This window comes from Ursus maritimus, unplaced genomic scaffold (assembly GCF_017311325.1).
Source record: "Ursus maritimus isolate PB19 unplaced genomic scaffold, ASM1731132v1 scaffold_13, whole genome shotgun sequence".
Classification (NCBI taxonomy): Eukaryota; Metazoa; Chordata; class Mammalia; order Carnivora; family Ursidae; genus Ursus; species Ursus maritimus.
Window position 1 is genome coordinate 20662505 of NW_024423675.1, and position 21337 is coordinate 20683841.

The 21337-nt window shown below is 39.1% G+C and overlaps 1 protein-coding gene across 1 annotated transcript in view; it reads left to right on the forward strand.

The window, feature by feature from the left end:
• The window catches only part of FIG4 (FIG4 phosphoinositide 5-phosphatase), a 122127-nt gene that overhangs the window by 43613 nt on the left and 57177 nt on the right, over positions 1–21337 (forward strand). The window contains exons 11-16 of the mRNA XM_008706231.2: positions 1709–1842; positions 3120–3236; positions 5153–5198; positions 5875–6023; positions 7176–7342; positions 20603–20741. Coding sequence (XP_008704453.1) covers positions 1709–1842; positions 3120–3236; positions 5153–5198; positions 5875–6023; positions 7176–7342; positions 20603–20741 — 752 coding nt within the window. The remainder of the gene's footprint in view (positions 1–1708; positions 1843–3119; positions 3237–5152; positions 5199–5874; positions 6024–7175; positions 7343–20602; positions 20742–21337) is intronic.

Here is a 21337-nt window from a genome sequence, read left to right on the forward strand (position 1 = left end):
TTGGAAAAAGTATTAATTTTGATTAGAGTCAAAGAATGCATTTATGTATGTGGAATGATAGTGAGGGTTCTTTGCTCTTTATTCTGCCATCATATGAAGTCAATAAAGTGAAATACTTTCCTTGATTTCTTTTCTCTCCCCTCCCCCCCACTTCCTTGGTTGTGGAAGTTTGAGGCACGGGTTGACATATCGCAGCAATCCACGTACCTTTGACGCTGGTACTGGGGCATCAGCAGGAAGTCAGCCTGGAATCAGGCATGACTGTATTTGGAGGTTTTTAGTCTGAGGGCCCTGGATGGTCACTGGGGGAGTCTCTGAACCCTTGAGATGATAGGCAAAACCACTTGTGTATGTGATGTTTTCATTTGGTTGTAACAGGGGTCTGTGACCTAAGGACGTGGGCTAAACAACCCACTAACACTAATCTGTGACGGTCAGACGGTGCACAGAGCAGACTCTTTATGCAGAGATGACCGAACGTTGATTGGATAACCTTTTCTCCCCATCTCGTGAAATATCAGATTTGATCAAAGAATTTCAAAAAGGTTTTGTTCCCTAGGTGATTTAAAGTGCTTTTGAGAGACATTCCAGATATATAGTTTACATCTCTCAGATGTAAGAAGCTAACTGCACGTTCGTCCTAAACTAACACTGGTCTTAACTCTTTTCTAATTCCTCCATTTGGTTTATTCAGCTGTGCAAAATAGATAACCCTTTTTGTTTCCACAGCAGTTATCTAATTAAATTCATGACAACTGATAACTAATCACCATGATTGAAAACATCAGAGACCCATTTCGATGCCAGCAATAGTGCCTCCACACCATGTCAGTGCTATTATCACTGAATTGTTTTTCTTTGTTTTTAAGTGAAGTCCTGAACAGGATAACAATAAAAATCATTGATTTTGATGAATAGTCCCCATGTACCAGATGCTCTGATAAAAGATTATCGTGTTTTATCTCTTTTAAACCTCACATTATTGCTGTAAGGAAGATACTATTGTACCCATTTCATAGATGTATTGTACTGTACCCATTTTATAGATGAAGAAATAGGGGCCTAGGAAAGTTGAGAACCTTGCCCAAGGCTGCGTGGCTAGCAGGCAGCAGAGCCAGCATTCCAGGCCCGGAGCTCTGGAATGAGAGGCATGTAATATGTAAGGGGGTACAGTAGGCAGGGAGGCAGAAAGTAAGATTTGGTCCCATGAACACCTTTTAACCTCATTCAGCCACAATGTAAAAGGGGGAAAAAGGGCCTACCTTGGTTACCGCACAGGGTGTTTTATGAGAGTGAAATTTAAAAACACACGTAGCCTGGAAAAGCACTCTCAGCCAGGCGCAGTGGATTTCTGTCTGGTCCTTAGCTGGCTGGAGTTGGGGGTTTCCTTCAGGTTCTTGGGGAGTTCTTCTCTGCCAGAGTCAGGTATGGAGTGTGTAGACCAGGCCCAGGAGGGTGAGCCAGACTTCTTTAGAGTAGCAGGAAGTTATTAAAAAGAAATCTCATCTCCTTGAATTTTTGAAGCTAATCATCTGTTGATTTTAATTCAATGACGTATTTATTTCTTTGCATTTATATTATTTTTATGTTAGGTTTTATTTCAGCATATTTAAGACTTAGGCTTCTTAGCTGAAAAGGAAAAATGTTAAAAGTCTGTTCCTATGATTTGAGGTAATTAGAACCTTGAAAATGTTTAATTTTTGATAAGGAACGAGAGAAAAGAAAGCATGAGAGAATTCTGAGTGAAGAGCTTGTGGCTGCTGTGACGTACCTCAACCAGTTTTTGCCTCCTGAACACACTATTATTTATATTCCTTGGGATATGGCCAAGTACACCAAAAGGTGAGGAGATATTCTTATGTTTGGTTCTGGTATTTTCCTTTTCTTGTGATGTGAAATAGCAGGAAGCTGATCTCTATGGTAGAGTAAATGTTCCTTTTCATTTCCTTCATGAATGTGCTGAGGGGCTGTTTGCTGCTGATGGATAACTTGAGTGCTAAAATTAATTGACAGACTCTTTATTTTTTTGCCCACGACTTATACCGCTTGCGCATTCTCTCTGAAGTAGCTAGTCATTTCAGGACATCCCTGCGCTCCACGACTTGCCCTTGCAGGCCTTGGCTTCACTTTTCCCGGTTTCATCCTGTCCCCCTGTTTAATCACTTTCTCAGACACCACTTTCAGAGGCTCTCGCTTTTGGAGGAACCTGCAGAAACTCCTGAGTGAGTGTTCCTAGTAAATCCAGACTCCTTGGTGTAGTGTTAAAGACCCATCGCCTGGTAGGTTCCAGAATGTAAAAGCCTTTTCTTTATTCTGGGGCCATTCTCTTCCTGAAAAATGAAACTGCATGCTCAGCCCCCAGCGTGGCAGCCAGGGTCCCATTCCTGAGCCTTTGTTCCTGTTGTTTGACCCCCACCTTCCTGGGGTGCTTTCCCAACCCTCCTTTACCTGTACAGATCTGACTCAAAATATCTTATCCAAGGAACCTTCTTTCATTAACCTTGCATTCTCCTTTTACTCGTTTCCTAGGCATCATACAAACACAAGGTTTATTTTGAGGTCCCGTTAATTTTTTTAATGTTACTGTATTGTTTTGTACTTTAACTCGTACTTTTTTCTGAATCGTTTTGTGTAGTTAGATACCCATGCACACACCCAGACACACATATGCACACATTTTCCTAGAGTCTAAGCCTGATTACAGGTGGGCACCATTTATATTTCTTTTCTAGGGTTTTCTTCCTCTGCCCCCTGCACCGTGCATCACGCTCTCCTCATAGTCATCTTATGAATGCATCTGGACTTGACTGCTGTGATTCTTAAGTAGTGAAAGGCTTTGGGAAAAGCTCTCCAGGGGATGTAATGTGCCAAGATTAAGGCTTGCCAAGAGTTAATACAGGCCCTTCATGTCTCTTTGCACCCACTCTCGTTAGTTATTGAGTACACATTAGACTATAGAAACTAATTATTACAATGCTCTTGTTGGATACAAACCAGAGATTTTAAAAATTAAATCCCTGAATATCATTACCATAGACTTTATTTGCTTCAGATGGAAAGGTAAATATATATTAAACTTGGGTTCTTCTCACTTTTCTCATTCTTCCTCCTCTCGTCAGCAAGCTGTGTAATGTTCTTGATCGACTGAACGTGATTGCAGAAAGTGTGGTGAAGAAAACAGGTTTCTTTGTAAACCGCCCTGATTCTTACTGCAGCATTTTGCGACCAGATGAAAAGTAAGTGTGGTCCTTAAAAACTGAAATCAAGCATTTTGCTCTTATGGATAAAAATATTCTAAATACGAGCAGTTTGTACTGCTCGACAGATGGATGAATTTGGGCAGACAAGACGTTCAGGTGATTGTGGGATGAACATTCACTATGGGCACAGGATTTCCTCTGGTTATATATCTTGAGGTGAAAGCCATGGAATCTTTCTCTCTTACTTCATGAAATAAACATTACATAAAATACTTCTGTAAAGTAAAATTTTCTGCAGTGAGTTCTATTTTTCAGCATTAAGTAGGAGCAGGAATTTTTTTCTCTCGACTAAATACTAACATTTTTATGAAAATAATGTTTATCATTGTATTACAGTTATTTGCTCACAAATCTTTATTATTACTTTGTGAGCTTCTTCAGATCAAGGATCATGTTTTATTTATCTTTTAAGGAACTAATATTGTATATCCCCAGCATTTTATTTTCAGCTAACAAAGTTGACTATAATGGTTAAAAAAAAAAAGCAAAGAGCAAAAACACAGCCAACCAGCTATAGTGTGTATGTCTTTAGAAGTCATCCTCTGTTGTAGTTTGCATTTCAGGGTACTTGTGACAGTGGTCCCCAAGACCATTCCCAGGCTCAGTGATGTACTAGGAAAACTCAAACCACTCAGCATGTTGTTGTACTCATGGCTGTGGTTTATTAAGGTTAAACGATACAAAGCAAAATTAGCACAGGGAAAAGGCACATGTGGCAAAGCCCAGAGGAAATAGGTAAGGCTTTCAGAGAGTCCTCTCCTAATGGAATCACACAGATCATGCTTAATTCCCCCAGCAACTTGTTGTCACAGCATGTGTGAAATGTTGCCAACCAGAGGAGATGATTAGATACTCAGTGTCAGCGTTTTTTATTGGAGGCTGGTCCCCTAGGCGGCTTCTGCTTGGCACATACCAAAATCTGACTCCCATAAGGAAAGAGGACGTTCAGCAAAACCATATCGTTTCAACAGACAGTTTAGGCACAGTGAGCCACTTGTGTCCAGCTGGGATTGGTGGGAACACAGGTTCCCAGATGCCAGCCAAGAGCCAACCACGTAAGCAGGCCTTTCTGAGGATAGCAGTCAGGCCTGTTGTGTTAGCTGTTTTCTGTACCGCACCTTCTTTGAAATAATGAAAATATTTTCAGAAATTAAAATGTTTTAAATCATTAAAATGTTGTAAATCATTAAAATAAAATATCAGTATCATTACATAGTACTTGTAACATATTCCCAGGCATTCATTAGCACATGGAGAAAATAAGTAGGAAGGAAAATAATGAGATCTGCGAAAACAACCAAAGGAGTGCAACAAAGCTCCATGAAGAAATGCTGGAAGAGGTAGAGAATCTTCGTGTTGAGGGGAGAAGGATAAGACTTAATGCCCTGCAATTACTATTCATGTCTGTAGAAACCAAACAGGAAATGGGCTTAAATTAAAGCAAAAGAGGTTTTGGTTGAACGTTGGTGGCAAATGCCTGCATGTGGGACATTGGGGCAAGTTAAGATGCTTCTTTCCTGGGTTCTCTGTGAGGAAAGAAAGCATGGATAGCATTCCATCACAGTTATTTGCATAGTCACTTACCAGAAAGAATGAAAGTAAGCAGAATCTTGGGGCGCCTGGGTAGCGCAGTCGTTAAGCGTCTGCCTTCGGCTCAGGGCGTGATCTCGGCATTNNCCCCCTCTCTCGCTGGCTGTCTCTCTGTCACATAAATAAATAAAATCTTTAAAAAAAAAAAAAAAAAAAAAAGAAAGTAAGCAGAATCAGTTGATTATTCCGGCACATTCAGCCCTATTTCTTTGATTCTTTGATTCTTTATAAAGAGCTGGAACCAAAAATGAATATAGATTATGCTATTAAATTTTTTCTTAAACATCTATTTTTAAACACAGGTGGAATGAACTAGGAGGATGTGTGATTCCCACTGGTCGCCTGCAGGTATAGATGATACTGTATTAATAATAAAAAGAATCTATTTTCGCAGTGTATGATGTTTTCTGAAAGCAACCATGAGAGAAAGATACTTCTTATTTAATGCAAGATTATTAACTGGGAATGATTTTTAAAAGCCTAACTGCGAGTATTTCATTCTTACAAATGATATGCAGCTAAAATAATAATGGCCTGTGGATTTTTTCTATACATGATAAATTTTATTATTGGAAATCAAAACATAAACAGAAATGGGAAAAGAATAAATAAGAATCACTTTGGAAAATGAGCTAGAAACAATCACTATATATGTATTAGTTGTGCTTTAAGAAAGATACAGTCTCCACCACTGAATATTTGGTTTGTACAATAAAGGAGATGTATCAGGAAAAAAACATGGATTTTACGTATTGGTACATGTGGACAATGTTAGCTATCTGTTTTATTCTAGAATAACTCAGGAAGAAGATTCAGGTAGGGACTAGAAGGTGTAATGATGCCATTGCATCAATATTAAGTGAACAGCAAATGTAACCTTTTATAACATTCTTCATTATTTGCTCAGGAATAATACCCTGCCTGCAGCTTTTCTTCTGTTTTTTAAGAAAAGAAATCTAAAGTGGTATAGAAGCAGTTTTGGCCGCTGAATAATGGTTGAAAGTCTTACGGTATTTCTCTTTAGACTGGTGTTCTTCGAACCAACTGTGTGGACTGTTTAGACCGCACCAACACAGCGCAGTTTATGGTGGGAAAATGTGCTCTGGCTTATCAGCTGTACTCCTTGGGACTGATCGACAAGCCTAATCTGCAGTTTGATACAGACGCAGTTAGGTAAATCTTATGTTCTACGTTTTGAATGCGGGTAATGACAGAAAGCAAAACTGATTAATAGTAAGGACTTCTATGAACTTATTTCTTCTTTTCTCAAAAATTATGTTGCTGAAAGACATTTTTCAAATTAATTCTGTAATAAATATTTCGTTAAAGACCTGTGTGTTGTTGCCATGGTTTTTAGTTTTTTGTGTTAACTATGAATAAATACTATGCTCTTTATATAAATCCAAAGTGCTTTAGATAAATAAAAACGAGTGGATTTTTACAAAAACAAATCCAGGGGTGCCTGGGTGGCTCAGTTGGCTAAGCATCGACTCTTGGTTTTGCCTCAGGTCATGATCTCTGTGTTGGGCTCCACACTCAGCATGGAGTTGGCTTGAGATTCTTTCCCCCTCCTTCTCACTCCCCCTCACCGTCCCCACTCATGCATGCGCTCTCGCGTTATCTCTCTCAAATAAATAAATAAAATCTTTAAAAAACCCAACAAATCCAGATTGCATTAGAAAGAAAAAGTCATGTGCCTTCATACATTTTGAATTAAAAAATATAAGATATATGAAAGATTGAGTCTTCATTAAGGATTCCTGTCTCTTCACTGTCCGTTGGATCTATGGCATTGCATGAAGTGCTATTCTTGAAAATACAGTGATGGTTGTTATTGGTCATCTGCGGTCGTCACAAAGGCGCTGTAGAGGAAAATGAACAACTTCCAAATGGCCAGATCCACAGATATCACAGCACTGAAAATCTTACCAGGCACTTGAAGAAATGCAAGTTTCAGACATGTGTTTTTAGGAGAATATGGTTTATCTGTCAGTGACAAGGACATGTCTTTTTACAGAAAGGTAGAAAATTCTGTTGTGGGAGGTAAATTGATCTGGCAGCCTGAAGAGAGTTAGGAGTCTCTCAGTAAGGTTAGAACCACCTTGGTCTGGCTTTGGTGGGTTATGTTTTTGGTGCTTCTACTTCCATTTTAGTGTTTTCTATGACTTTTTTACTTATTAGGCTATTACTGTAGCATATATTTTCATGTGGATTTATCATCAAGAGTCTACTTGAAAGGCTCACAGGAATTCATATGTGGCTAGCTGAACAACGTGTGTAATACTTTGGGTAAAATTTTGTAATGTTTGTTTTTCTTTGGTTTAGGTTATTTGAGGAGCTCTATGAAGATCATGGGGATACCCTGTCCCTTCAGTATGGTGGTTCTCAACTTGTTCATCGTGTCAAAACCTACAGAAAGATAGCACCATGGACCCAGCACTCAAAAGACATCATGCAGACCCTGTCTAGATATTACAGCAATGCTTTTTCAGGTAATTCTGGAATAATAAGCATCTCTAAAACTTTACCTGATATGCTTTTTTCTTCTTATACATATATCTTTTTAAAGCAATCTGGCTAAGTAAAATCAAAATTAAATATTTTAAAAGTTTAAAGTAGAATCTCAGAAGGTGCTCAATAAATATTTGTTCAGTGAATGAATGAATAAATTTTTTATTTTAAATAGTACAGTTTTGCATTTTGCCACCCATAAAGGAGCTTTTAAATAATGCAGAAGACTTTTTAAAAAAATTTTAAACTATTTTAAAAATAGTTTAGAAGTTCAGAAGTTCAGAAGACTTCTTAAAAAAATTTTTTTAACTATTTTATTTATTTATTTGAGAGAGAGAGAGCATGAACAGGGGCCCGGGTTGGGGAGGGCAGAGAATCATTCTCCCCGCTGAGCAGGGAACCTATGCAGGGCTCGATCCCAGGACCCTGAGATCATGACCTAAGCTGAAGGTGGATGCTCAACTGACTGAGCCATGCAAGCTCCCAGTAATGCAGAATACTTTGATTCCTTGGCTTCTTTCACCTTGTGATACATAGATAAGTTTGTTTGAGGGTATTTAATCATTATTTTAAATATAGGGTTCATAGTCTTGACAAGCTAATTTTTAAAATGTCAGCTAGAAATGAATAGTAGCATTAACACTAAATTATATCTTTTTTTTTGTTTGTTTTATGACTTGTGAATACTAAAAGTAACAAGTTGTTAAAATGGTACTTCTGCCTCCATTCTGATGGCATTTCCAACACAGTAGGTATCACAGACCAAATCCTCATATTCTGCTATTGGAGGGACCCCATGGAGCTGTTAACTTTGGATTGCTGTGTAGCAAAGCTGAAGTAGAGGGATGGGCTGAGGAGAGGGCTGCCATGTTGAGCACGGCCTGCCCTCCTAGACATGGTTGGGTCAAAGCATCTTTGAATGTTTACTGGTGACCAGACGTAGGCTTCATGAGGGAGGGTGTGAGCATACAATTGGCCTCAGTCCCGGCCAGAGGGACCGTAGCGGCAAGAACCAGGAGGTGATGGCTGGATTCCTAAGGAAGGAGTTGCAAGAAACTGAAATGAAAAGATGCTTGGTCCATACCAGGGGAACTGCGAGAGAGTCCCCAGTGATGGGAACTTCTGAAGCATGCATGAAAGCACCGGTAGAGTCAGCTTTCAACATTTTCCATTCCCAGAGAGAATGCAAAGTCAGTTTGCTATGCTACAATATAAGTGTATCAGTTTTCCATGCTTTGTAACAAATTATGAAAAATGGCCTAAGACAACATGTGTTTATTATCCCAGGATGTCTGTGGGTCAGAAGTCCAGGCACAGCTTAGCTGGATTTTCTGCATAGAGTCTTACAGAGCTGCGGTCAAGATGTCAGCCAGGCTGTGGTCTCATCTGGAGGTCTAACTAGGGAAGGATTTGCTCCGTGCTTGTGTGTTTGTTGGTGGAATTCAATTCCTTGTAGTTTTTTGTGACTTTGGGATTCTTAGTCATTTGCTTCTTCACAGCCAGGAAGGGCAAGTGAGTCTCAAAAATGAGTCTGCTAGCAAGAGAGTCTTGTAATTGTGGCAGTGGTGGCCCATCCCTTTGCCATATCCCATTGTTTAGAAGCAAATCATAGATCCCACCCTTACACAGGGGAAATCGGTATCAGTTTGCTAGGGCTACTGTAACAAAATAGCACAAACTGGTTGACTTAAAGCAGCAGAAATTTATTATCTCACTATTCTGGAGGCTAAAAGTCCAAAATCAAGTTGTTGGTAGGGCCAGGCACCTCCTGAAACCATTGGTGAGAATCCTGACTTGCTTCTTCCAAGCTTCTGGTAGTTTGCCAGCAATCCTTGGTGTTCTCTGGCTTGCAACTACAGCACCTCAGTCTCTGCCTCTGTGGTTACGTGGCCTTCTTCCTTCATGTGTCTGTGTCAGTGTCAGATTTCCCTGGTCTCACAAGGACACTAGTCATACTGCATTAGGGCCCATCCTAATTTAGTGTGACGTTTTAACTGGATTGCATCAGCAAAGACTCTATTTTCAAATAAGATTATACATTCACAGGTAATGGGATTAGGACTGCAATGTATCTTTTGGGGAAGACAGTTTACCCCATAGCAGAGAGTATCACCCTATGGTGTGAACACCAGGAGGGTAGGGCAGGGAGCTCACCACATCAAGCAGGACCTTTCCTATTCACACACTTTGGAGCAGCCAGAAGCTGGTTGGTAGCCTGGTGGATGTGGGAGGGAAGTACGAGGCAATCTGTAGGTCCTACCGGTCTCCCCTGCCTACCTCACTGCCCTGTCATTTACTCCATTGCTATCCTCCATTGCTACTCTCCAGACACACTGACCCTCTCACAGTTTCCTGAATAAATTAGGCTGCTTCTGCCACAGGCTTATTCGTATGCTTTTTCACCCATTTGAACACATTACTACAATCTTCTCCTAATTCCTAGCCAGCCTTTAGAGCTCACCTACTTTCACTTGCTCGAAGAAGACCCTCCAGTGTTTGTTCTAATGGCATTCTGTGCTTTTCCTTTGTAGCACTTAACACAATTGCAGTGAAATCATTCACGATGCAATTAGTTCCTGCCATGAGACCTGAGAGTCCCATGTGCAGCTTGTTCACCAGTGTCCCCAGTGCTTTGTGCTTGGCACACTAAATATTTGTGGGATGAATTAATAAACGCACGAGTTAACTTATTGCCTATGTCCTACTTAGTTTCCCCTTTTCCCTGAATTACAAAATTGATAGGACTAAGTATGCCAGCATAGTAGCACATAGCTTATCAGCAATGCTCTTCGGTGGCTCAGATCATTTCTTTTGAATTCGCTGAGCCCGTTGTAGTATTCTGGGTAAGTTCAATGTATAACATAAACCACAGAGTCCATTATGGACCTTACAAGTATTTAGATATTCCTCTTTATGCCTGACTCCTTGAACTGGGTTTAAAACTTAAAAATCAAAGTAGAATAATCCAAGCAAAAATTGAGAGTTAGGGAAATAGAATTTAGAGATTCTGACCAGTGGCATAAGTTTAAATTCTAGATTTCTACAGTAAAAATGTTAAAGTATTTCCATCATCCTTTATTATACCTAATGCTCTGGTGACCAGTGGAGGCATTAATATGTATTGATGTATTCAAATTGTCTACAGTGTGAGTTAGAAGTAATTCATTATTATCAGTCACTAAAACACAAAGTTACAATTGGTTTCACTTGTTTTTACCAATTAGAACATTGATTAAGTTAAGGTTATCTCTCTGACGGCATTCTCACTGGCTCTTCTTTGTTGTACTAGCTTCCTAGGGCTTCTGTAGCAAAATACTGCAAGCTAATGGCTTAAAGCAGCAGCAATTTATTGTCTCACAGTTCTGGAGGCTGGAAGTCCAAAATCGGAGTATGAGCAGGGCCATGCTCCCTCTGAAGGCTCCTGGGGAGGATCCTTACTTGCTTCGCAGCTTTTGATGATTTCTGGTGATCCATGGCTTGTAACTGCAGCACTTCAATTTCTGCCTCTGACATTGCCTGACATTTTCCCCTTGTGTCTCTGTCTACATGGCATTTTTCCTGTAGTCTTTCTCTTCTTGTGAGAACACGAGTCGTATCGGATTATGGGCTGCCCTACTCCGGTGGGACTGCGTCTTAACTGGATTATATCTGCAAAGACTCAACTTCCAAATAAGGTCACATTCATAGGTCCCAGGGCTTAAGGCTTCAACATATCTTTTGGGGGGGGGGCGACACAACTCAACCTGTAACACTTGTGGAAGTTGTGTGCCAACAAGTACATATCTGTCTGGGGGTGGGTTACCACGGGAAAGCTTAAAAACTGCCCCAGTGGAAAGGAAACATCCTTTCCTCCATCATCGTTGTCCCTATAATGGGAAGCATTATTGACAGATAAGGACCAATTAAAGTTTTTTAATAACACTAGGGGACAGAGAGAATGAATGTGGAGCTGTACATGATTTAAAAAGCAGGGAGAACTATTAAAAGATAGAAGATGGTCACGAAAAAGTGTAATATGCGCATACTGGAAAGGTAAAGCAAATTGTGTACAACTGAAAGAGGAACTACTATGAAAGCAATTATTTTATGAATAATGTGGCTAAAACAGACTTTATTTTGGGAAACGTATCAAGGGGCGTACAACTTATTTTAAAATTACAGTGGATGTCATATAATGATAATATATTTCTAGAACCATTTTCTTTAAAGCACTCAAGACAACTTTTACAAAATTAAATCTCCTCATGTTATTCCTCTGGGGTGGGCAGGAAGATACTTGAAATTAGGTTGTTAGGAATTTTTTTCCTCTCATTACCAAAAAAAATGTAATATAGACAGACAAATAGTAAATTATGTCAGAAGATAAGCTAAGGAGAAATTTGAAACCTACCAAAAAAATGCTAATTTCCTTTAGATGTAAAGAGCCAGTATTTCCTTTGGATGTAATAAGCCAATATAAAGAGACCAATAGTTCCAGAGAAAAAATGGGCAGATGACATGTCCAGTTCATAGGGAAGGCAATGCAAATTGAATTTAAACACATGAAAGAAAGCTCAACTTCACTCATAATAAGAAAAATAAAATTGTATCGGGGTACTACCACTTCATACATCAGCAAAAGTCAAAAAGGTTGGTGCCACTTTGTTGGCATAGGGGGAAATAGGGCCCCACATAGAGTGTTTTTTGGTCATTGAAGTGTAGCTAATGTACAATATTATATTAGTTTCAGGTATACAACATAGTGATTCAACATTTATATGTTATGAAGTAATCATGGTAAACCTAGCTACTATCTGTCACCCATACAAAGTTGTTACAATATTATTAACTCTATTTTCTATGCTATGCATTGCAACCCCATGTCTTATTTATATTATAATTGGAAGTTTGTACCTTTTAATTCCCTTCCTCTAATTTGCCCAGTTCCCCCTCTGCTCTGGCAACTACCAGATTGTTCTCTGTATCTATGAGTCTGTTTCTGTTTTGTTTTTTTTGTTAATTTGTATTGTTTTTTAGATTCCACAGATAAGTGAAATTATACAATATTTGTCTTTCTCTGACTTATTTCACTTAGCATAATACCCTCTAGGTCATCCAGATTTCATTCTTTTTTATAGCTGAGTAATATTCCATTGTGTGTGTATGCAAATATATATATATGCACAAAAATATATATACAAATACATATATCTATACCTATTTTATATCCTATTATATGTGTGTGTATATATATATATATATATATATATATATACACATCTCACATCTTTTTTATCCATTCATCTAGAGATGGACATTTAAGTTGCATCCATATCTTGGCTACAGTGAATATGGGGGTACATCTTTTTGAATTAGTGTTTTTGGTTTTTTTGGATAAGATACCTAGAAGTGGAATTTCCAGATCATATGGTAGGTCTGGTTTTAATTTTTTGAGGATCCTCCACACTCCCTTCCATAGTGGCTGTACCATTTTGCATTCCCACCAACAGTTCAGAAAAGGGTTCCCTTCTCTCTGATTCCTCGCCAGCACTTGTTATTTCTTGTCTTTATGATACTAGCCATTCTGACGGATGTGAGGTGATATCTCATTGGGGTTTTGATTTGCATTTCCCTGATGATGAGGGAGGTTGAGTATCTTTTCATATATCTGTTGGCCATCTGGATGTCTTCCTTGGAGAAGTGTCTCTTCAGGTCCTCTGCCCACTTTTCAATCAGTTGTTTGTTTTCTTGGTATTGAGTCGTGTGAGTTCCTCGTATATTTTGGATATTACCCCCTTATTGGGCATATCATTTGCAGATACCTTCTCCTGTTCAGTAGATTGTCTTTCATTTGTTGAGGCTTTTCTTCACTGTACAAAAGCTTTTTAGTTTGATGTAGTCTCATTTGTTTATCTTTACTTGTGTTGCCCTAGGTTGTTAGGAATTTTATCATCGGTTTTTATAGACAGATTGATGCTGTGTGGGCAACCCCCCTGACTCTCAGGCTCATTTAAAAAACTGTTCTTGAGGCTTCATATATTAGCATGCTTTGAGGTTTGTCTTTAAGAAATACCTTTGGTTTCTAACATAGCTGGTTACATCGGCAGTTGGAGGATGCCAACAAGATATACCTAGGTACTCCCTTCAGAGGTTAGGAAGAGTTTTATAATTACAACTGTCTGAAGGACCTTGTTAAGCACCTTCTAACTTTTTTTTTTTAACATTTATGTTTTGCTAAGCTGAATTTTCTTGCTACAGCTTGTTGAATTTAAATCCTCTTATAAGAAAGATAAAAAGATACAAGATAGCTTCAGCAGTTAATAATAGATCTGCTGTGTACATGTATACATACACATATGTAAACATACATACAGACATGTGCAATTTAAAATTGTAGTGAGTGTGTGTGTGTGCACGCATGGAGGGCAATCATATTCTTCTCAGATATTAAAAAAGCGAAGACCACAAGGTAAAGACTGCAAAGCTCACCGCACATGGGAAACATGTGGAGGTGGCATCACTCAGCTTCATGATCGTGCTGTAAGGTAGTGGAACAGTTTTTTTTCCCCTTTCTGGTCACCCCTGGAACAGAGGCGTGCAAGGGAGGAGAACATTTTAGTTTATCAAGACTAGAAAGACAGCCTTCTAAGGTCATCCCTCTAACAGCAGATTTAGAGTAGATAAGCTGTGTTCGGCTCTAGCAGGAAGAAGACACTTGGCAAAATGCTTTGTTTCAATAACATTTTAAATAACATAAATAACTGTTCACCTGTCCTGCAACCAAAGCAGTTAAACATGGCAAGAGAAAAAGTTGTAACTAATTACGCTCCATTTTAAACTGACTGCAATTCTCCAAAGGACACTCCAAACAGCCTGCCAGTCCTACTACGTTTCTCTAGTGTATTCATTCTAGGGGAATGACCGTTGGGAAATGACCACTTTCCAAAAGGACCATTTCATACCATTTTGTATCTTCTCCTAAAATCTATAGCACCCCAATCTCAGGTGTGACCTCGCTTGTACTTCACTGAGAACATGTCATTGAGGTGAACTCCCTTTTCATCTTCCCTCTCAAAGCAGAACCTGTCCTTATCTGCGGCTATAGTTTCTGTGTTGTATTACAGTGGTTGGAGTAGCCCGGTCCCATCTTAGGCCAACCCCTCTGCCATGCTTCGAATCCCATCCCTTCATGCTTTCTCTGTAAGTAGACTCTTATTGCTGCACATCACCAGTTTCCTCCCTCTCTCCTGCCTCATTTCCATTAGCATGAAAGCGCTCCTTTGTAGTGTCCATCAGACCTTTCCTTCCCTCCCCAGTCCCATGTCCCCCTCCGGCTACAGTCCTTTTTCCTTGTCTTCCTAAGCAAAACCTCTTGAGTTATGTGCGTGCCGATTTCCTCTCCTGTCCTGTTCTCTCCACCTGCTTCATCGGCTATCTGTCAGGCCACGGAACCTGCCATCTCCCTATTGACAAATCCAGGGTCATTTCTCTGTCTTCGTCTTGGCTCAGCCTTTCAGCAGCTTTTATCATGGGTGACCTCTAACTGTTTCTTGAAACTCACCTCTGTGATCTCTCACTCAGTCTCTCTAGTGCTGTCTCCTGCCCCATTTCTAAACCCTCTTCTCTTTTCTCTTTATACTTTCACCTTAGGCACATCTCATCCAACTCGTAAATATCGTGTGCATTTGACACTCACCTTTGTGTCTCTAACCTGGACTTCTCTACTGAACTCCAGACTCATTTTTCCAAAAGCTCACCTGGCTAGCATCTCTTCTTGAATATTGTGTTCATTTTCTATAGGTTCTATGATAAATTACCACAAAATCAGTGCCTTAAAACAACACCCATTTATTATGTCACACTGTCTGTGGGTCAGAAGTCTGGGCACAGCATTACTCAGCTGTGTTCTCTGCTTAGAGTCTCACAAGGCTGGTAAAAATGAAGGCAATAAAGTCAAATGAAGTTAAAAGAAGCCAAAATTAAGTCGGTGTTGGCCAGCTGGGCTCTTACTTGGAGGTTTCCAGGGTCATTCAGGTCAATGGCAGAATCCCATGCAGTTAAAGGACTGAAGTCCCTGTGGCCTTGCTGACTGTTGCCTGGGGGTCGTTCTCAGTTCCCAAAGGCTGCTTGCCTTCCTTGACTTGTGGCCTACTCTGTCTTCAGAGCTCGCAGTGGCACAGTGAATTCTTCTTGCGATTCTAATCTCTCTGCCTTCCTTTCTACTTTTCTCTCCTGCTTTTGAAGGATCCACCTCCACTCTTTACAGTGGACCCACCCAGATAATACAGGATAATTGCCCTATCTTGGAGTCAGTGATTAGTAACCTCACTTACATCTGCAAAATCCCTTTTGCTGTGTGATATAAAATATTTATGGGTGTGACGCTAGGGAGGAAATCTTGGGGCCCAAATATCTTTTTTTTTTTTTTTAACATTTTATTTATTTGTCAGAGAGAGAGAGTGAGTGAGCTCAAGCAGGGGGAACTGCAGGCAGAGGGAGAAGCAGGCTCCCTGTTGAGCAAGGAGCTCGATGTGGAACTCGATCCCAGAACCCTGGGATCATGACCTGAGCCGAGGGCAGACGCTTAACCGACTGAGCGACCCAGGCGTGCTTTGGGGCCCAAATTTCTTACTACCACAGATAACGAATAAGAATCTCAAACCAATCATTTCTGAGACGGAAGCTCCTTACTCTGACTCAAACCTGTTTCTCCATTTGTCTTGTCTACCTCAGCACCGTTGCTCAGTCCAGAAACCTTTGAATCATCCCTGATTCCTTTCTTTTCTTTACTTACCCCTCTGTCCCAGTCCCATCTCTTGGCAAATCTCATCGTCTCAGCCTCCAAAATATGTCCTAAATGCCTCTGCTGTTTTTCATCATGGCTGCTGCCATGCTGGTGCAAGAAACTGCTACCTCTCATCTGAACAACCGCAGTCACTCCTGATTCAGCCGTCTCCACACCTGTGCTCCTGTTCTTCACAGCAGCTCGAGGGATCTTTTCAAAACGGAAAAAATGGGCAGAAGATATGAACAGACACTTTTCCAATGAAGACATACAAATGGCTAACAGACACATGAAAAAATGTTCAAAATCATTAGCCATCAGGGAAATTCAAATCAAAACCACATTGAGATACCACCTTACGCCAGTTAGAATGGCAAAAATGGACAAGGCAGGAAACAACAATTGCTGGAGAGGATGTGGAGAAAGGGGAACCCTCTTACACTGTTGGTGGGAATGCAAGTTGGTACAGCCATTTTGGAAAACAGTGTGGAGGTCCCTTAAAAAGTTAAAAATTGAGCTACCCTATGATCCAGCCATTGCACTACTGGGTATTTACCCCAAAGATACAGACATAGTGAAGAGAAGGGCCATATGCACCCCCAATGTTCATAGCAGCATTGTCCACAATAGCTAAATTGTGGAAGGAGCCGAGATGCCCTTCAACAGATGACTGGATTAAGAAGATGTGGTCCATATATACAATGGAATATTACTCAGCCATCAAAAAGAATGATTACCCAACATTTGCAGCAACATGGACGGGACTGGAGGAGATTATGCTAAGTGAAATAAGTCAAGCAGAGAAAGACAATTATCATATGGTTTCACCCACCCACAGCCAGAGTCTATCTTGTCTATTACTGTATCCCTAGTGCGAACATAGTAGGTTCTTGGGTGAGTGAATGAAGGGGAGTTCTTTTCAATTATGAAAGTAATATATGTTAATTATAGAAAGTACAGAATAACTCACAGTGAAGTCAGATAATCTTCACCTTCCAGAGACAGCCATTTGTTCCTATTTAGAACATGAGCCTTTCTTACACGTAGTATTATGTTCCGCTTTTGCCCTTTTAGATAATGTGAGTAATCTTTATGACCTTAAATATTCTTCTACAACATGATTTTTATTAGCCTTATGGCAGTCTATCCTTTAGAAATATCATAATTTAATTTAGTTATTTAGTTATTATTTTGCATTTAGGTTCCTTTTAAACATCTTTAAACATATACTTTTTTTTTTTGCATATCTTTGATGCTATGAAAATTCCAGAAACATATTTATTAGGTCAAAGAGTATAGATATTTTCAGGGCTTTAAATATATATTTTTATATTTTTATTTTTATATTGTATATATTATTATATAATATAATTATATATATCATATATATTACTATGTTAAATATAGATATTTTTAAAGCCCTGAAAATATCTGTATCTATACATAAATACATATGTATTTACACACACATATATACCCCACGAAAACTTTGGTGAGCTGAAATGGCATAAAACGAGTATCCCCCCCACTTTCCAGAAGTTTGGGTTACACCACTTTGCTTTTAGGAAAAACCTGCATAGTATAGTAATAGCTATTTTCATAAAAGTTGAAATCCTCTTCGGATTTCTTTCCATTAACATGAACAGGTACCAATGTAGGTCTTTCCCAAGCAAAGTGGCATAATGCAGACTTTCAGAAAGCAGGGAACACCTGTGTTGCCAAATTGCCTCAGAGAAAGGATACTGTATAGCAGTTAATGTTCCCTCAGCAGAGTATGGAGGTGCCCATTTTGATAAGTATTTGCCAGCCTAAATAGCTAAAAAATGGTATTTTGTTTTAATTTGCATTTGTTTGATAACGTAAAGTTGAATTTTGGTAGGTTTATTGTCTATTTCTGTTTCTTTCAAAAATCACATGTTTCTCTTTTTCTATTAGGGTGTTGATCTTTGTCTTTCCTACATTTAATTGGTATTTATTTCAATATATAGTATGAAGTAAGGGTCTAACTTTATTGTCCCCTCTCCATGCAGTAATTAAACAGTACTATTTATTGAATAATGTTCCTTTCCGTTATTGATTTCAGAGGCCACTTCATCACAAACTTAATATTAGAATAATAAATACTCTAGTTCTAAAATATTTTTTTGGTAATTAAAAATAAAAAGAATTGTTATATTCAAGCCTGATCTATTTAATACATACATAATAAAGCTGGTTAGTGTTTAGCTCTTTGAGTGGAGCGTGAAAGATACATTACTCTTTTCTCCTTTAAAGCACGGTTGAGAACAAAATTAGGTAATCGTTGCCCTCTTGTTATCCACAACTACAGAGAACCCACCTGTATATAGCTCTTGTCCATATCCAAAGTTCTACTGTCTTCCTGAGGGTGGATGTCTAATTTGCAGTCAAGAGTAGCCAGGAAAAGACCCTCCTGCTCATTAAACTGGCCTTAGATTCCTTAGTTAGTGACCACATACATCATAGATACATATTTATATAAACAGCAGCACATTCAGCAAGTCTTCATTATGATCCTTTGAAGGAATATCCTTTATTTGGTTATGTTTCTCACATCTCACATTTTATCATACTTGTTAAAAGTTAAAGGAAGGAACTATGAGATTTAAAGGATGAAAGACTCCCTGAAAACATGGCTGAAAATGGAAAACTTCTCTAGATAGTATTACGATATCTTGAGGTCCTGCATAGTATGAATTATTAAGTGCCATTAAAGCTATTCAAGAAGCATAAAGAATGTAATTACTATAGAAGTAGTATGGAGGCACCTGGGTGGCTCAGTTGGTTAAACATCTGACTCTTGATTTCAGCTCAGGTCATGATCTCAGGGTCCTGAGATCGAGCCCTGCACTGGGTTCCATGCTCTGTGTGGAATCTGCTTAAGATTCTTGCTCTCCCCCCAACCCCTCCCCCTGCTCTAAATAAATAAATAAATTCTTAGGGAAAAAAGCAGTATGTTTACTTTTGTATTGTGTAAAGAGGGTGCAAATTGGGGCAGTAATGTCTGCATCATTTAATACTTGTTTTCTCTCAAAAGTGGCAAAAAGGCCCCAAATTTGCTCAGCATATAAACACATCCCTTTTATATATTACTTTTGGCCTGAAAGGTAAATGTTGCTTTAATGGAACACTTCCTCTCAAAAAGTAATAACATGAATACATGTTTGATGTGCCACATTTCATTTATTGCTTTTGCTGAGATGACCAAATAGTCCAATGAGAACAATGTTGCTAATTTTAGAGATATCTGTGTTCACCGTAGCTGTTGGAAGAAGATTGATTTTATGGTAATATTATCTTGTTTTGAAAGCAGTCATTTCTACTGTGCTGTCTTTTTAGTTCTGTGCTCATTTTCAGAAAGAGGGTATTATTTAGTTGTGGATGTCTGCCCCAAACTTGAATACCCGGGGCTCTGAGACAAGAATGAAAGGCAGGAAATGAGGGGAAACAATGAAGGATGCTAGGGGGAGACAGGGCAGAATGGCAAGGGTGCTTCATGAGACCCTTTAGTGCTTATCATCATTTTTTACCAAAATATAATTAGAAAAGGAAGGAAATACAATATATGTGCATATGTGGTTGGTAATTTTGGAGTGGATGAATAGTTAGAATGAGGCTGTTATCCATGTGCCCACTCTGCCTTCATTATCAAACACAGAAGGGAATGGGCAAGTCCCACAGCTGAGGGGACAGAAAATGTTGTAAACGTTGTCTCTGCTAAAGAGATGGAGACTGTCTTTTCAAGGATTAGAAGTGGAAACTAAGCAGACCAACTTGTTCAAGGTTGTGCAACAGAATACAGATAGCGTTGGATCATTTTGTTTATTTTTTTCTGACAGTCTCTGCTGGTCATTGGAACAAAGTGAAGATGTATTTGTTTCTGGTAGACTAAGAATGGTGAAAATGTGTTCTTATCCTAAAAATAAAATCACTATTGTATTATGGCAGTTCTTGAAGAGTTTTAAGAGTCTCTCAAAATTCAAAAAGCGGTGTGTGCTCACTGTCCTCTAGATTGTGAGAGGAATGGAGCAAAAAGGAAACATTTGGAAGCAAGATTTTAATTCTGCTCAAAATCTTGGTGACTCTGAGAAACAAACTGAGGGCTTCAGAGGGGAGGGGGGTGGGGGATTGGGATAGGCCGGTGATGGGTATTAAGGAGGGCACATATTGCATGGTGCACTGGGTGTTACACGCAAATAATGAATCATGGAACATTACATCAAAAACTAAGGATGTACTGTATGGTGATGAATATAACATAGTAAAAAATTTTTAAAAATCTTGGTGACTGTTTTAGATTTTGTGTATTTGTATGACTGACTTCTGAAGTATAAATACTATTATTTTCAAAGGTATGTTTTATGAAATCACAGTTGTACTCTTTTCCTCCTGAGAAAACATGCTCCTGAGTTGTATATCTCAGTAGTGATTTCCTAAAATGCCTATTTTTACTTTTCAGATGCTGATAGACAAGATTCCATTAATCTCTTCCTGGGAGTTTTTCATCCCACTGAAGGGAAACCACATCTCTGGGAACTCCCAACAGATTTTTATTTGCATCATAAAAATACCATGAGACTTTTACCAACAAGAAGAAGGTATTTTTCTTCTTAGTCTACTATGTAAACTCAGATTTGGTGTTATTTTGAGTATGAGATACTTTCATTTTTGAGCAATAATCGCATAGGCTAAAGTAGTCAGTCTTACTACATGTTTGCTGTGAGGAATTCAGTATTGTTGATATCCTGATACGGGGTCTGGGAAATTGTCATTAGTAACTGGTGGTTTGCATTTTTCATAAGTTAGAAAGTTTCCGAACTTCATCCCTGAACATAAGTCGTAGCTCCACTAAGACGAACCATCAACATTATTTCTGAGTGCTTCCTACAAACGTGGAACTCTAAAGAGCCCTCACATGTAAGGATTCAGTCTTTGGTTTTTCAAGTGAGGGGTCCAAGAGCATCACTTTGGAATTCTAATGTTGTTTCTTTCCAGAAGCACAACCAGCTCTTGCTGACACTGGTGAAGACAGGGAAGTAGAACAGTGACTCTTGGGGCAGATACCACTCCCAGATCTCCTTTTACTCAGGCCTTTCCAGTCAATAGCTATTTCCAGTTCTTTTCATGACACTGAAATTGATATTAATATTCTCAAAAGAAATAAAGTGTTTACCTGTAGTGTGGCCTCAGGGTT